The sequence below is a fragment of the Microcaecilia unicolor genome, chromosome 11 (genome assembly GCF_901765095.1).
Source record: "Microcaecilia unicolor chromosome 11, aMicUni1.1, whole genome shotgun sequence".
NCBI lineage: Eukaryota > Metazoa > Chordata > Amphibia > Gymnophiona > Siphonopidae > Microcaecilia > Microcaecilia unicolor.
Window position 1 is genome coordinate 23,916,826 of NC_044041.1, and position 17,268 is coordinate 23,934,093.

Below are 17,268 nucleotides of genomic sequence, written 5' to 3' on the forward strand. Positions count from 1 at the left end.
CCCCTACCGCCATCAACCCTCCCCCGCTGCCGTTCTTACTTTTGCTGGCGGGGGACCCCAAACCCCCGCCAGCCGCCCCGCGGTGTTTGAAATTCATCTTCGGCCTCCGTGGCCGTGCTGCTGTGATAGGCGCTGTTGAAATCCACTTCGGAGTCTGACGTCGTTGTACGTGCTGCGACGTCAGACTCCGAAGTGGATTTCAACAGCGCCTATCACAGCAGCACGGCCACGGAGGCCGAAGATGAATTTTAAACACCGCGGGGCGGCTGGCGGGGGTTTGGGGTCCCCCGCCGGCTGAAGAAGAAGTTTTTAAGGCAGCGGCAGGTGGAAGCAGACCTCGGCTGGCGGGGGGTTGGGGTCCCCTGCCAGCAAAAGTAAGAACGGCAGCGGGGGAGGGTTGGCTGCGGGAGGGGGGTAGAGAGAGTCATTGGTGGCGGTGGGGGCTCGGCGGTGGGGGCTCGGCGGCGGCGGCGGGGGGGGGGGCTAAAATGTGCCCCCTCCCTCTGGCTCTGGCCCCCCCTACCGCCGGAGTCCAGATACGCCCCTGATTTAGACCCGAGCACAGTGCAAGCTAGGATTATCTATAAGGTTTCAAATTATTACATAGTTTAAAGTCAATTTAATTGTTGAATTAATTTTTTCGTTCTTTTTCTCAATTAACATTCAAATGTAACTGTAATAATATTCTTCTTTATCCTCCGGTACAGCACTTAGGGCCAAATTCTATATGTGGTGCTAAGAGTTATACGTGTTAAACTGGACACTCGCCCAATTTAACACACGTAACTTAAGGCGAAGAAACAGTGCGACAAGGCGGTGGCCGTAGCTAGAAGGTTGCTAGGCTGTATAGAGAGAGGTGTGACCAGCAGAAGAAAGGAAGTGTTGATGCCCCTGTATAAGTCGCTGGTGAGGCCCCACCTGGAGTATTGTGTTCAGTTTTGGAGGCCGTATCTTGTTAAGGATGTAAAAAGAATTGAAGCGGTGCAAAGAAAAGCTACGAGAATGGTATGGGATTTGCGTTACAAGACGTATGAGGAGAGACTTGCGGACCTGAACATGTATACCCTGGAGGAAAGGAGAAACAGGGGTGATATGATACAGACGTTCAAATATTGGAAAGGTATTAATCCGCAAATGAAGCTTTTCCGCAGATGGGAAGGTGGTAGAACTAGAGGACATGAAATGAGATTGAAGGGGGGCAGACTCAAGAAAAAAGTCAGGAAGTACTTTTTCACAGAGAGAGTGGTGGATGCTTGGAATGCCCACCCGCGGGAGGTGGTGGAGATGAAAACGGTAACAGAATTCAAAATGTGTGGGATAAACATAAAGGAATCCTGTTCAGAAGGAATGGACCCTCAGAAGCTTAGCAGAGATTGGGTGGCAGAGCCGGTAGGAGGAGGGGGGCTGGTGGTTTGGAGGTGGGGCTAGTGCTGGGCAGACTTTTACGATCTGTGCCGTGAGGATGGCAGATACTAATCAAGGTTAGGTATACACAAAAAGTAGCACACATGAGTTTATCTTGTTGGGCAGACTGGATGGACCGTGCAGGTCTTTCTCTGCCGTCATCTACTTTATGTTACTATGTTAATTGAGAATGAGCTAATCAGCGCTGATAATTGGTTGATAACCAATTATGTTTATGTGTATTGATTATACCACCTTTCGGTAGAATACATCAAAGTGGTTTTAAAAACTAAGGGGACCTTTTACTAAGCTGCATAAGTGTCTACGCACGCCCAACGTGCGCCAGTTCCGAGTTACTGCGTGGCCTGGGCAGTACTTTCATTTTTGATGCGTGTCCACTACATGTGCCAGAAAATAATTTTTATTTTCTGGCGCATGAAGCTACCGGGCAGTAAAAGGCATTTGACGCGCGTAGACCATTTCTGCCCGGTTAACGCATGAGACCTTACCGCGAAGTAAGTCAGGTCTCAGACCCAAAATGGACGCGTGTCAGTTCTCATTTTGCCGCATGTCCATTTTCGGTCAAAAATTTTTTTTTTAATAATCATTTTTATTGTTTCCGAAACACAGTGCTTACAAACAACGTCTCTCATGTTACAACCATGTATGTTAACACTTCATATTCAACTTTCCCAGATTTTCTCCCTTCCCCTCCCGCCCCTCGGTCAAAATTTTAAAAAGGCATTGAAAAATAGATCTGTGCGCGTCCTAAACATGCGTCTACACTACCTCAGGCCATTTTTCAGCGCACTTTAGTAAAAGGACCCCTAAGTAAAGCAAAGAAAAAAAAAAAAAAAGGAATGCCAATAATTAACACTAATTAGCAATAATTAGGATTTACGTGCATATCATATTATATAATGATGTGGGTGTAAATCCTAACGGGCGTACATATTTGGGGGCATGGATAAGGGCATTCCTAAATGTTATGCATGTTGATATAGAATATGGCCAAACTGCATCTTACTTTAGGTGCCTGTATTAAAGCCTGATCACAGCAGGCCTAATTGCAGGCACGTATAGTTAGGTGCAGTTTCTGTCTACGAGTGAAAATGATAAAGGGGATGGGACAACTTCCCTATGAGGAACGGCTAAAGCGGCTAGGGCTCTTCAGTTTGGAGGAAAAGGCAGCTGAGGGGAGATATGATAGAGGTCTATAAAATAATGAGTGGAGTTGAACGGGTAGATGTGAAGCGTCTGTTCACGCTTTCCAAAAATACCAGGACTAGAGGGCATGCGATGAAGCTACAATGTAGTAAATTTAAAACGAATCGGAGAAAATCTTTCTTCACTCAACGTGTAATTAAACTCTGGAATTCGTTGCCAGAGAATTTGGTAAAGGCGGTTAGCTTAGCGGAGTTTAAAAAGGTTTGGACGACTTCCTAAAGGAAAAGTCCATAGACCGTTATTAAATGGACTTGGGGAAAATCCACTATTTCTGGGATAAGCAGTATAAAATGTTTTGTACATTTTTGGGATCTTGCCGGGTATTTGTGACCTGGATTGGCCACTGTTGGAAACAGGATGCTGGGCTCGATGGACCTTTGGTCTTTCCCAATACGGCAATACTTATGTACTTATGAGTGATTCAATAAAGAACGCATACTCTTTATACAATTGCACTAAGGGGCCCTTTTACGAAGTGGCGGTAAGACCAATGCAGGCTTACCGCACGCTAATCTGGAGCTACTGCCGACCCGACGCGGGCACCGGTGGTAGTTCCAGCCCCAGCGCTAGGGAAAATTGGGCCGTGTTTTTTTTGCGTGACACTACCCCAATGGTAATCAGGCAGTGCCACATTCTACCCAGTTACTGTTGGGTTAGCGCAGGAACCCTTACGGCCACGTCGATGGGTGGTGGTAAGTGCTTCCCCCCCCCTCCCATATGACCATGCGGTAAGGGCAATCTTATTACCACATGGCCATAGCTATTTTCAGCCTTTTTTACCCACTGCAGTACAAAGGGCCACAGCACGTAGCAAAAATGACTCCTGCCGCTAGCGCAAGGGCTCTTTTTACTGCTGCTTGGTAAAAGGACCACCTTAGTGTGTTAAACGTTTGGCACTGATTTTTAGGCGCTACTTATAGAATATACCCCTAAGCGTCTAAACAACATTATGACCGATCATATTCATAGCTAGTTGCTTTTTAATGGAATTTTTTACCATTGGGCCTAAGATTTGAAAACTCTCATGTTTTATTTCATAAAAATCTTCAGACATTTTTGTTTAATGAATATCTTTTTGTTCAATCTGTTTAATAATGGTCTTTATCAGATTATTTATATTGGTGATTTGTATTAATGGCTATATTGTGACCCAAATCGGGAGATAGACGTTTATCTCACAAAAACAAATAAAGCGGTATAATCGAAAGCCGAATTTGGACGTTTTCAACTGCACTCCGTCGCGGATGCGGACAAAGTTGATGGGGGCTTGTCGAAGGCGGAACTGGGGCGTGGTTATCGGGCGATCAGAGATGTGCGCCTTTCGTCGATAATGGAAGAAAAATATGCGTTTTTAGCGAGAATTTAGGGCACTTTTCCTGGACCCTGTTTTTCCACGAATAAGGCCCCAAAAAGTGCCCTAAATGACCAGATGACCACTGGAGGGAATCGGGGATGACCTCCCCTGACTCCCCCAGTGGTCACAAACCCCCTCCCACCACAAAATATGCCGTTTCACAACTCTTTATTTTCACCCTCAAATGTCATACCCACCTCCCGGGCAGCAGTATGCAGGTCACTGGATCAGTTATTAGGGGGTGCAGTGGACTTCAGGCAGGTGGACCCAGGCCCATCCCCCCCCCACACCTGTTACACTTGTCCTGGTAAATGGGAGCCCTCCAAACCGCCCCCCAAACCCACTGTACCCACATGTAGGTGCCCCCCTTCACCCCTTAGGGCTATAGTAATGGTGTAGACTTGTGGGCAGTGGGTTTTGAGGGGGATTTGGGGGGCTCAACACTCAAGGGAAGGGTGCTATGCACGTGGGAGCTGTTTTACCTTGTTTTTTTTTTTTTGTAAAAGTGTCCCCTAGGGTGCCCGGTTGGTGTCCTGGCATGTGAGGGGGACCAGTGCACTACGAATCCTGGCCCCTTCCATGAATAAATGTCTTGGAGTTATTCGTTTTTGAGCTGGGCGCTTTCGGTTTCCATTATCGCTGAAAAACAAAAACGCTCAGCTCAAAAAAAGATAAACGTCCATGTTTTTCGAAAATACGCTTCGGTCCGCCCCTTCACGGACCCGTTCTCGGAGATAAACGCCCATGGAGATAGACGTTTCCGTTCGATTATGCCCCTCCACGTGTACTTGATTTTTATTTTGGTTCTTTAATCCTGTACACTGCCTTGAATCAGTAAGGGATTTGGTGGTCAACAAATACCAGATTAGATTATATTATAGTAACCTACTAACCATAGAGCCAGTGTAAGTGTTAGCATCCAAATGCAAGAGATATACACATAAATTATAGTAATCTCTAATTTATGCACATATTCTGCCCATGCTCCACCTCTGTATACGCCCCCTTTCAAATAAGTGCTATGTAAATTAAGTGGGTATTTGCAGAATAGAGCTCAGGTGAAATAGTGGCATTTATGACCATATGTACAGCGGTGAGTGTATATATTGAACTGCCGTTAGCATGCTAATGTCAGCAGGGAAACCAAGATGGTGGAAGTCAGTTAAAGGTTTGTTACAGGAGTAGCCTCAGTTTGATACTAAGTTTTTGTAAACTTCTTAAAAAAATGAAACAACATTATAGATTGGTGAAATGGGTCCCATTGGGAAAAGGTAAGTGCGCTGCATGCTAAACAGAATTCCACATGTTTTTATAGACAAGCTGAAATGATTAAACTTAAAGTTGGTTATTTTTAAAGAGATTTTTCTGGCAGATGATAGACTGGGGCCTGTAGAGTATTGATTTAATTTAACACAACACAGACCGGTCCGTAGGGTGCTGTATTACCACGGACGTCTGAGGCCTTTTCCCCTTATTTATGCAATAATATACGTGTGTCATTCATATGAAAATATAAGCTTAGTATCGACACATATATTCACTTTGGTTTAGAGAATACACCTGTACAAGCCAGGTTGAAAAAGGGGCTATTTACTCCTGGTGATGCTCATCATGTTTATGTGTGTGTGTGTGGGGGGGGGGGGGGGGGGGGGGGAACAACAGTGGATGTGGCCAAAAAAACGGATGCGTAACTACAGGTCTTTATTATATAATCTGACACAGCCGTGTTCCGGCAAAATAAAGAGGGAATTCTCCACTTCCGTATTTGCATATCTAAATTCCCCTCTCCAAGTCCCTTCTAAAACGGAGCTCAGAATTTACGGTATTTAGAAGTATCCTCAGTCGTTACTGGAACACACCGAGGACCACAAGAATGAATACAGTAAACCCAGGTGGCATCACATAAAAAATAAAACAAGCAGCGTATTCTAAAGTTCTCACTACATTTCTGCTAGTTATTTAAATAAGAACACATAACCATAGGCTGTCTATGCATTGGTATGTATAGAGCAAATGTCTTTTTGACAGCTAGCTATCAATAATGTAGGCTGGCATTCCAGGGAAGCACTAACCAGCAAGCTGCCCTGAGGGGTTTACTTACATATCTCTTGTTGAGCAGGATTCTAGACTTGTCTGGACACTAAAATAAGGAAGACAAGATAATCAATCACTTCATTTCACAATGGAATATGTTGCTCTTACATGCAATGGAAGGTGAGTGTGTCCGCTAGGGGTATGAAGAGCAACAGTTTTCACTCTTGTTAGTTTCCTGTGCCATTTTTAGGATTTTATATTTTTTTGTATTTTTTTTTTTAATTTTTATTTTGGGGGCAACATCATTAATGGTGTGCACTTTTTAAAAAAATATATTTTTATTGAATTTTTCGAAAATACATTGATCAAAAGAAGAAACATAGAAAGAAAAGAAAACAACATGTGCTATATTGCAATAGTAACGTAACATAGTAGATGACGGCAGAAAAAAGACCTGCACGGTCCATCCAGTCTGCCCAACAAGACAAACTCATATGTGCTACTTTTTGTGTATATCTTACCTTGATTTGTAACTGTCATTTTCAGGGCACAGACCGTACAAGTCTGCCCAGCACTATCCCTGCCTCCCAACCACCAGCCCCGCCTCCCACCACCGGCTCTGGCACAGACCGTACAAGTCTGCCCAGCACTATCTCCGCCTCCCAACCACCAGCCCCGCCTCCCACCACCGGCTCTGGCACAGACCGTACAAGTCTGCCCAGCACTATCCCCGCCTCCCAACCACCAGCCCCGCCTCCCAACCACCGGCTCTGGCACAGACCGTATAAGTCTGCCCAGCACTATCCCCGCCTCCCAACCACCAATCCCGCCTCCCACCACCGGCTCTGGCACAGACCGTATAAGTCTGCCCAGCACTATATATACATTAAGCTGAGTTCAAACAGTGGTCTATATAGCTAAGCCGTGGATAAAAGAAAGAGGTCCAGGGTTTTCCATTTCTGAGGACCATTATTGGGTCCGGGTGTAAAGTTTATTGACATTTGCTCATATTTTTTGTATAATAAGATCCAGTTCCACCAAAGGATAACGTTAACTGGAGAATTATCTTTCCAGTGCGATATTATTAATTTCAACGCAATAGAGACTAAGAAGTCAAATAATCGTTCTCTAAAAATATAAATGGGGTGGCAAGTGGACTTCCAGATTACATACTTTGGTAGAAAAGATTCTTGAAACCCAAAACTCCTTTTTAACTTGTCCCAAACATCTGACCAGAATAATACTAAATTAGGACATTCTAGCAGAAGGTGCATAAGGGTTCCTGTTGTTTGTTTGCAAGACCAACATAGATCGCAAGTAGAAGACCCAGGCAGTTTGCTCTTTCTAGGCGTCCATGGTGTGCATTCTTCACATAGAAATGGTGATTCTATAACTGGGCACCTGCAATTATGTGCCACTTGCGCATGTAAATGTACAGAAATCTGGCACTTTCACGGGTGGCAGCGAAGTGACTAAGCGCTATTCAGTAAGGGAGCAAGTATGTGACATACCCCTGGATTCTATAAAGGGCGCCCAAATATCCATGCCCAAATTTAAACGTGACCCAGAGAAGAACATACAACCCATTTGATTAATGAGCCATTAACATCAATAATTGGATGCTACCAATCAATTATTGATGTTAATTGGCACCAATTAGGGGTTGCGTGCTATTGTATAAGCCCAGGTGCCCAAATCCCATTGCCATAGTGTGCAACCCAAAAGAGGCATGGCCATAGCAGGAGCATTGTTATACAATTCTGGGGATCCACTTCCAACTTGCGTACCAGGATTGACACCAGGTTTCAACTGCTGCAAGTACTCACGCCCAAAGTTGGGTATGGGAATCCACGCTAGGTGATGTTCTGTAAAGGGCGCTCATGTTGGACGGCCTTTTATAGAGTAGCGTTGAGCGCTGACTTTTCCCAACGGCTATTTTTCAGGGCCATTGACTGAATTTGGCACATCTGGAACGCTTCGCCTTCTATTATTCGAACAGAGACTAATTACTTCGGACATTACTTAAATCTTGGTTTTCTCCAAATACTACTCTTGAAGTATCGTATGACATGATTTGAATTTTTCTTGTTTCCTGAGAAATTTATGTTGTATTTGATTCTCCTGAATGTTAATTGATTTCTGTTGTGAACCATTCTGAGCCATCTGGAGTTGAAACGGTATAAAAGATTAACTATGATTATAGGGCCAGATTCTGTAAATGACGCCTAAAAAGAAAGGTGCATCCAAAAATAACAGTTAGTACTATTTTATAAACCGTACCTAAAGTTAGGTGTGGTTTATAGAATAGCGCAAAGGGCCAGGGAATGCGCTTACATTTAGGTGTGGCCATTTATGCCACTGAAAACCTGGCGCAAATACCAGCGCCTAAATTAGGCGCGGTTCCCCCAAATTCTATAACCACACACGTAAATTTGAGGGGTGCCCTTGACATGCCACACCCCTCCCATGTCCATGCCCCTTTTTCAGCTACATGCGTTAGAACTTACATGCGCCTAGGGTTACCATTTTTTGTCCCCCCAAAAAGAGGACACATGCCCCACCCCACCACACCCACCCCATCCCCTTTCACACCCTAGCTCCGCCACTTTTCACACCCTCACTCCGCCCCGTCACGTTTTCCCCTCCCCCCTGTCACATACCCCGTCGCCCCCCCTCCCCTTACCTTACTACTGCCCTGGTGGTCTAGTGACCTCCTACTTTCCTACCCGGAGCGCTGCCCTACATGCCTCCTTCCTGCTGGTGATCCTCGGCGCCAATTCAAAATGGCTGCCGAGAGTTGAAGTCTCGCAAAGTCACTTCAACTCTCGGCGGCCATTTTGAATCGGCACCGAGGATCACCAACAGGAAGGATGCATGAAGGGTAGCGCTCTGGGCAGGAAAGAGGGGGCTCTTTCCTGCCCTGAAGGCGGAAGAGGTCACTAGACCACCAGGGCTGCAGTAAGAAAGGGGAAGGGAGGCTAGCAATCTGCCCGTTTGCCCAGATTTCTGGACAAACGGGCAGGCTGGCAAAACCCGCCTGGTTGCCTGGACATGTCCAGGTAAATCCGGACATATGGTAACCCTACATGGGCCTCTTCTTAGAACACGCCTAAAAAGAAGCACGTGTAAATTCCAGTTGTTGCCATTTAATGCTGATAATTGGTTATCAATCAATTATCAGCACTGATTGGCTCGTTACTCAGTTAAGTTGCATGTAAATTGGGAGTGTGCCCAATTTAATGCGCACAACTCACTGCACCTTACTCAGAATCTTGGGGATAGTGTGTAAATGCAAGGGGGGGGGCATTCATATGGGTGGAGCATGGGCGGGGCTTCCACTTGTAAGTTATGGGCATCTCTGCTGCATTTATACAGCCACAATCTGATGCCCAGATGATCGAACGCCCCCGCGCTGTTCCAAACAGCGCTCTCAAATAGCACTGGACAGCACGGGGCTTTACCTCCCCTTTTATCAGAGATAATAGCATGCAAAGTTATGCGCGCTATTATCTCTGATCACATGGTAAAGTGCGGGAGGATTGTGCCTCCCTCACTCGTTTGACAGGTCTGGGCTGTCAGGTCAGGTAGGGGCCCCTTTTACCGCAGCTTAGTAAAAGGGTCCCAAAATGAACTAAAATAAGTCCCTTCTCACCCTCCAAATCTAGGTGAGATGTTGTTAAATCATCCTAACTATATTTGAATATTGAGAGGCTCCTGCATGACTAAACCCCACTGAACTGGCCAGCTGCCGATATTCAGCAGAAGTTACCTGGGTAGTGCTGCGGAATCTTACTGCTAACCAGCCATTCCCTAACAGCTAGGTTAGGGGTGGTCTTGGGGACAGAGTTTGGCTGGAGCTGTAAGTTAGCTGGTTAGCAGCAATATCCAATTCACTAACCGGCTAAGTATGTGGATAAAGTTAGAACAGCAAAATAGCTACCCGAACGTTATCTGTTGAGTTAACTGGGCATCAGTCTAAATATCGACCAGTGAATGGTTAACGTCTGGTTTGCCGTACATACCCGAATATTCAATGATACTGTAGTGTGCTGCAGGGGCGTAGCCACGTGGGGCCACGGGGGCCTGGGCCCCTGTAGATTTGGCCCTGGACCCCCCTGCCAACGACCCTCTCGACCCCCCCTCCCGCCGCCAACCCGCCATCGCCTACCTTTGCTAGCGGGGGACCCCGCCAGCTGAGGTCCTCTTCTTCCTTCCTTCTGTTTCTGACGGCCTGCACGTTGTACGGCCTGCTTGGAATTCCAGAATCTTGCTATTCTTTGGGATTCTGCCAGATACTTAAGACCTGGATTAGCCACTGTTAGAAGCAAGATACTGGGCTAAATGAACCATTGGTCTGACCCACTATGGTTATTTTTATGTTCTTATGTTATATAGCTGTGTATTTTGATCATACACAATATTCTGAGAATGGAAATTTTACGTAATATCTGTCTTGCTTTCGTTTGCAAGCATTCTGATTTGTGAATCTGGGACAGTGCCTCTGACATGTATTGGTACTATCCTTGGCCTTTGATCTTATGACTCTTGTGGCTCCCAAGTCATGGCTGCAGGAATTCATAAGACAGTTTTTTTGCCTAAAATTGTACACAGGAGCCAACGGTTTAATTTTGAAGAAGATTACCTCTCGGTGTCACTCTCATCACTTGATTCTACTTCTTCAAGGGCTGCCTGTAGATCAGCAATTCGCCTTATGGATGTTTCAAGATCAGCTTGTAATGTCTGTCTCACTGCTGACAGCTCATCCGCCTGCTTTTCCTGAAGGAATAGAAACAATGTTTCTGTTATTTATCTGTGCAGAGCTCTAGCAGAGACCTGAGCACACCTGAAGACAGTAAACCAGGAAAATGAAACATCAGAATACAAAGATCCTGTATCACCTGTGCAAAATATAAGGACGAGTAGTGTGCAATGATATAAGAAAAGTCAATGACATTTCCTATGTTGTTGCATGTCGTTACCAAAAGAAAAAAAAGCAGAAAAAACACGACCTGTTTTGTTGTTCACTAATAATAGTGCACACTCTTTCCCGATAGTGAACCACCAAGTACGCACAAACCGCTGTGCATGTCACTAGTATGTATGTACACCCGGTGGTGGGAGGCGGGGATAGTGCTCGGCAGACTTATACGGTCTGTGCCCTGAAGAGCATAGGTACAAATCAAAGTAGGGTATACACAAAAAGTAGCACACATGAGTTGTCTTGTTGGGCAGACTGGATGGACCATGCAGGTCTTTTTCTGCCGTCATCTACTATGTTACTATTGGGAAAATAGTCCACCCTCTTTTCACGATGGGGTAATTCTTTACAGGTCATCTAAAGCTAGGCACGGGAATGATGTCACTATTGTGCATATAATTATTGTTATAGAGCACTAGTGTAAATCTACAGTTAACTTAAGATATGAGTACTTAGGCTAGCTTAATGGTTGGTGTGATTGGGAAGGGGGGAGGGGATGGGATTTGATATACCACCTTTCTGTGATTACAATCTTGGTGTAATGAAGGGTTAAGTGACTTGCCCAGAGTCACAAGGAGCTACAGTGAGAATTGAACCTAGTTCCCCTGGCTCTTAGGCCATTTCGCTAACCACTAGGCTACTCCTCAACTTACTCCCACCTGGTGTCAGTTAGGCATGTAAGTAATTGTATTCTATAACCTGCGCTTAAAGTTAGGCACGGTTTATAGACTAGAGCTTACACCCTGGAATCGAGCCTAACTTTAGATGCGGTCATTTGCACAACTGAAACGTGATGCAAATGTGCGCACCTAAATTAGGTGTGTATCACCCTTATTCTATAACGCACATAAATGCTAGGAATGCCCCCTGTTCCACCCAAGACCCTCCCATTTCCGCACCTCCTTTTTTTCCTCGCACATAAAATTTAGGCATGGATCCTATGCCTAAATTTATGCACATAAGTTCCAATTAAATCTAATTAGTGTCGATAATTGCTTGTTAAAAGCTAATTGTTGGTACTAATTACCTTGTTATTTAATTAAATTGGGCGCACATCCAACTTTTTGTGCACAATTTTTGGCAACTTTTATAGAATTAGGGAGATAATTGCTAGACATGCCTTTCACAGGTCCACGCCCTCCCCCCCCCCCCTGAAATTGCGTGCTATGGATTTTGTGCGCGTGCCGGACTGTGGCAGTGTAAGCACATCTTTTGTGCGTGCGCCGGGCCAGTTTTTCTGCGTCCTAGAAAAAGGGCCTTTTTTAAGGGGCCAGAAAATGGATGTGTTGCAAAATAAAAACCAGCGCATGTCCATTTTCAGCTTGAGACCTTACCGCCACTCATTGACTTAGCAGTAAGGTCTCACATGCTACCTGGGCGGTAGGCATGCAGAGCGCGCACAGTGCCATCTACTGCCGGGTAAGTGCCACGCGGTAGAAAATGGAAAATATTTTCAACCGTGTCTTTTCAGCATGCACCAGATTTAGAATTACCACTGGAAGAAACACGGTAGCCTGGTGGTAATGGCGCATTCTGGATGCATGTAGGCTCTTACAAACCTTTGTAAAAGGGCCCCTCAATTTACAGAATACCAACTAAGGGCAGCTATGCATGTAACTGCAAATTAGTACCAATTAACACTAATTATAGCCAATAATTGGTTATTTTGTTTAAACTTATGCAGGAGCATGTTTGTTCTGTAGCTGGAACCTCTTCCCTGAGGAAGATAACGAAACTTGGCCGCGTTGGCGGAGGTTCTCCTGTTGATAAAGTGGTGCTGATGTGAAAGATAAGTGCAGTTATGAACTGTTAAGCATAATGTTAGAAACAGTTTATTGAAAAATATAGTGATGGGAATCCAGTAAAAATGTATAGTGAATGTGAGTTGATCTATGAAGATTTGCGCCTCAACCATTTTTCCTGGATGGATAAAAGAACATTGAAAGTTGTGTTCATATGGTGAGAGCAGCATTAGTATCTGATGATCCCCGAAGAAGGGAAAGGGAAATGGAACTTGATATACCCCCTTTCTGAGGTTTTTGCAACTACATTCAAAGCGGTTTACATATATTCAGGTACTTATTTTGTACCAGGGGCAATGGAGGGTTAAGTGACTTGCCCAGAGTCACAAGGAGCTGCAGTGGGAATTGAACTCAGTTCCCCAGGATCAAAGACCACTGCACTAACCACTAGACTACTCCTCCACTAGCAGCAGTCCATGTAGAATCTCAAAGAGTAACAAGATTCCGGAATCCCAAAGAGTAGCAACATTCCATGTAGAATCTCCAATAGCAGCAACAGAATCTCAATATTCCATTTAGAATCTCAAATAGGGAAAAGGAAATGGGACTTGATCTACCACCTTTCTGTGGTTTTTGCAAGTACATTCAAAGCAATTTACATATATTCAGGTACTTATTTTGTACTAGGGGCAATGGAGCATTGAGTGACTTGTCCAGAGTCATAAGGAGCTGCAGTAGGAATTGAACTCAGTTCCCCAGGATCAAAGTCCACTGCACTAACCACTAGGCTACTCCTCCACTAGAAACATGCCATGTGGAAGCCTGCCCTTGCAGATCAGCAATGTGCCCGCGCAGGCTTCTGTTTCTGTGAGTCGTTCGTACAGGAGGTCAGACTCACAGAAACAGACGCCTGCGCAGCCGCGTTGCTGATCTGCAAGGGTAGGCTTCTACATAGAATGTTGCTAGTGGAATAGCAACATTAACATTCCATGTAGAATCTCAAATAGTAGCAACATTCCAGAATCTCAGATAGTAGCAACAGCAACATTCCATGTAGAATCTCAAATAGGGAAAGGGAAATGGGACTTGATATACCGCCTTTCTGTGGTTTTTGCAAGTACATTCAAAGCAATTTACATATATTCAGGTACTTATTTTGTACCTGAGACAATGGAGGGTTAAGTGACTTGTCCAGAGTCACAAGGAGCTGCAGTGGGAATTGAACTCAGTTCCCCAGGATTAAAGTCCACTGCATTAACCACTAGGCTACAGAGTATTACATTGTTTAAAATGATATATAAAGAAAAGGAATAAAGTTAACAAGAGTAGATGAAAGATTATGGTGGTTTGGGACAAGGACTATAGTATATTGTTTTGAAAGTCCCCACACATGAAAATTGTGGTCTATTCAATTGAAATAACTGGTTAAGCCAATTAGCAGCTAACTTAACAATTAAGTTACACATGCAACTGGCATCACTCTCTAATTTGTGCACACAGCTTTGTATGCTAAGTGTCAAATTGTGCACACAAGTTTATAGAATGAGGGGGTTAGTGCACCCTAATTCACAAGGACACACACTATTATTGGAAAAACTGACAAAACTACAAAACGGCCAAACAAAATTGAATGAAACAGAAATTCCCGCAAACAACATGAGAAACGACAAGGAACAAAAACTTTCTGGGTGCCTACCCCCTACTAATTAATAGCCATAAACGCTGAGAGAGGGAAGCTGCTAGATAATGTACAGTAATGTCTTCTATTCCATAGCACTGACTACCCAAATGTTGGAAGCATGCAGTCTGGCTAACGGTAACCCACCGATGGCTCACAGGAAAGTCACTGTGAGTCCCCAGCAGCTCTGTCTTAGTTGGCCGCAGCTTTTAAAAGGTTGGCGCATTCATTGATAAATCCAACTGCAACGAAATGCCGGTCAATTGAGTACATAAGTACATAAGTAATGCCACACTGGGAAAAGACCAAGGGTCCATCGAGCCCAGCATCCTGTCCACAACAGCGGCCAATCCAGGCCAAGGGCACCCGGCGAGCTTCCCAAACGTACAAACATTCTATACATGCTATTCCTGGACATGTGGATTTTTCCCAAGTCCATTTAGTAGCGGTTTATGGACTTGTCCTTTAGGAAACCGTCTAACCCCGTTTTAAACTCTGCTAAGCTAACCGCCTTTGCCACGTTCTCTGGCAACGAATTCCAGAGTTTAATTACGCGTTGGGTGAAGAAAACTTTTCTCCAATTTGTTTTAAATTTACTACACTGTAGTTTCATCGCATGCCCCCTAGTCCTAGTATTTTTGGAAAGCGTGAACAGACGCTTCACATCCACCTGTTCCACTCCACTCATTATTTTATATACCTCTATCATGTCTCCCCTCAGCCGTCTCTTCTCCAAGCTGAAAAGCCCTAGCCTCCTTAGTCTTTCTTCATAGGGAGAGCAACAAGGAATGGCTACGATGCTTCCATTTGCATTTGTGCGATCTGAAACTTATCGCGTAATATCTTGAGCGTAGTTCTGGGTTTTCAACTTATAAAGAGATTTTGAACACAGCTAGAAAAGAATCCGTCAGGCAGTTTCTAAATGACCACGCACACCTCAGAGAAAGTGCACACCACAAATTTAACTTGATTAAAGCTGCCAGCTGTAAAATTGCCGTCTCGGCAGTGACAAGGTGAGAGATGACTTGAAGTGCAGACAGCGACAGGCCTCCGCCTGGAAGCCAGAAGACTGTCAGAGTAAATAATGAAACTCCCAACATTGCAGGGTTAGCAGGGCCTAAGGGGAAAAGGAACTGAAGTTCATAAAAGCATGCAAAGGAATTGCTAATCTTAGACTGCATGATACCTGAATCCACAGCAAAGGTGCCAAACCAGTGTTTAAAAATCGTTAGGATCTTTTTAAAAATTTTGAAATAAGAAATAAGCTATTAAAGATCGGTGAAAGAGCCAAAAAGCTAGACTGTTGCTGTTGTAGCAAGTCCCTGGTTTGATTCTTGGATCGGGTCTTCTGGTCCCTCAGTGAGGTGGGGCTGGAGTTGATGAGAATACAGCATTTTACTAGGATCGCTCCTGCCTATGCCAAATCTAATCTCAAAATGGCTGCCACGGCCTCCTGCGGCAGTTTTGTGAGGCTGCCGCAGGAAGTAGCGGCAAACAGTTTGATTGCGGAGCCTGCGTGGGCAGGAACGACTAGGAATCACTCCTGCCCTGACAAGATCACCAGGGTTTGTATGGTAGGCAGGGGGGTGGAAGCTATGAGTGGGAGGCCTAGAGTGGAGCCTGCTTTTGGTTGGGGGGGAGCAGAGTGGGGCCCGCTTTTGGTCATGGGCGGGGGAGTTTCATTTTCATCCAAAAATGCACCTGATTTTCACTGCTTTGTAAATTGCAGTGCTCTCCTGTCTCCCTGACTCTCACCTATCCACCCCCACCCTGTTAGACTGTCACTGAAATGCTTTGATGTTTCGCTCATATATACTGTCATCTACCAACATTTGTTTATTTCCGATCTGACGAGGAAGGGCAACCTTCAAAAGCTAATCAAGAAATGTATTGTTATGTCCAATAAAAAAGGTATCATCTTATTTTCTTTTCCATGTTTTATTTGGTTTGATTTCTATAGATTCTACATGGAATGTTGCTATTCCACTAGCAACATTCCATGTAGAAGTCGGCCCTTGCGGATCACCAATGTGGCCGCACAGGCTTCTGCTTCTGTGAGTCTGACGTCCTGCACGTACATGCAGGACGTCAGACTCACAGAAACAGAAGCCTGCACAGCCTTCTACATGGAATGTTGCTAGTGGAATAGCAACATTCCATGTAGAATCTCCAATAGTAGCAACATTCCATGTAGAATCTCCAATAGTATCTATTTTACTGTCATAGTAATGCTTGAATGTTTTCACTTATATACACTGTCAGCTAGCACATTTGCTTCTTTCCGATCTGACGAAGAAGGGCAACCTTCAAAAGCTAATCAAGAAATGTATTGTTATGTCCAATAAAAAAGGTATCATCTTAATTTCTTTTCCATATTTTGTTTTATTTCTATTGATTACCTTTAAAAGTGGACTAACACGGCTACCACACCTCTCTACTCAAGATGGAAGATGCCACCTACAGCCGCATGAAAAAGCAAATGAACAAACATTTCCGATCTGACGAAGAAGGGCAACCTTTGAAAGCTAATCAAGAAATGTATTAACTTATGTCCAATAAAAAAGGTATCATCTTATTTTCTTTTCCATGTTTTACTTTGTTTTATTTTCTATTGATTACCAGTCAAAACCAAAACAAGGGCAAATTCGAACTTTGGTCCTGTTTTGGCGGCAAAAGCAAAACTGAAATTTAGTTGGCCTCTATCCCATTAGCACTTGGCCCACCAGGGAATGTCCACCCTGGTATGTGAAATCTGTTTTACCCAAAGAAAATCACTTTTATAATTGTGCACTGGCATATACACACATGGAAAGTGGATGTACCACAGTCTGTTCTCATCCAGACTTCGGGA

At 44.5% G+C, this 17,268-nt stretch overlaps 1 protein-coding gene across 3 annotated transcripts in view; it reads right to left on the bottom strand.

Annotated features, from left to right (window-relative positions):
- MYO18B (myosin XVIIIB) overlaps nucleotides 1-17,268 on the bottom strand; it is a 549,955-nt gene that overhangs the window by 40,270 nt on the left and 492,417 nt on the right. For 2 of the 3 annotated variants that reach the window (XM_030218025.1, XM_030218024.1), the window contains exons 41-42: nucleotides 10,662-10,795; nucleotides 6,087-6,125 (exon numbers count right to left, since the gene is read on the bottom strand). In XM_030218025.1, coding sequence (XP_030073885.1) covers nucleotides 6,087-6,125; nucleotides 10,662-10,795 — 173 coding nt within the window. The remainder of the gene's footprint in view (nucleotides 1-6,086; nucleotides 6,126-10,661; nucleotides 10,796-17,268) is intronic. The other variant, XM_030218027.1, reaches the window with a different exon arrangement.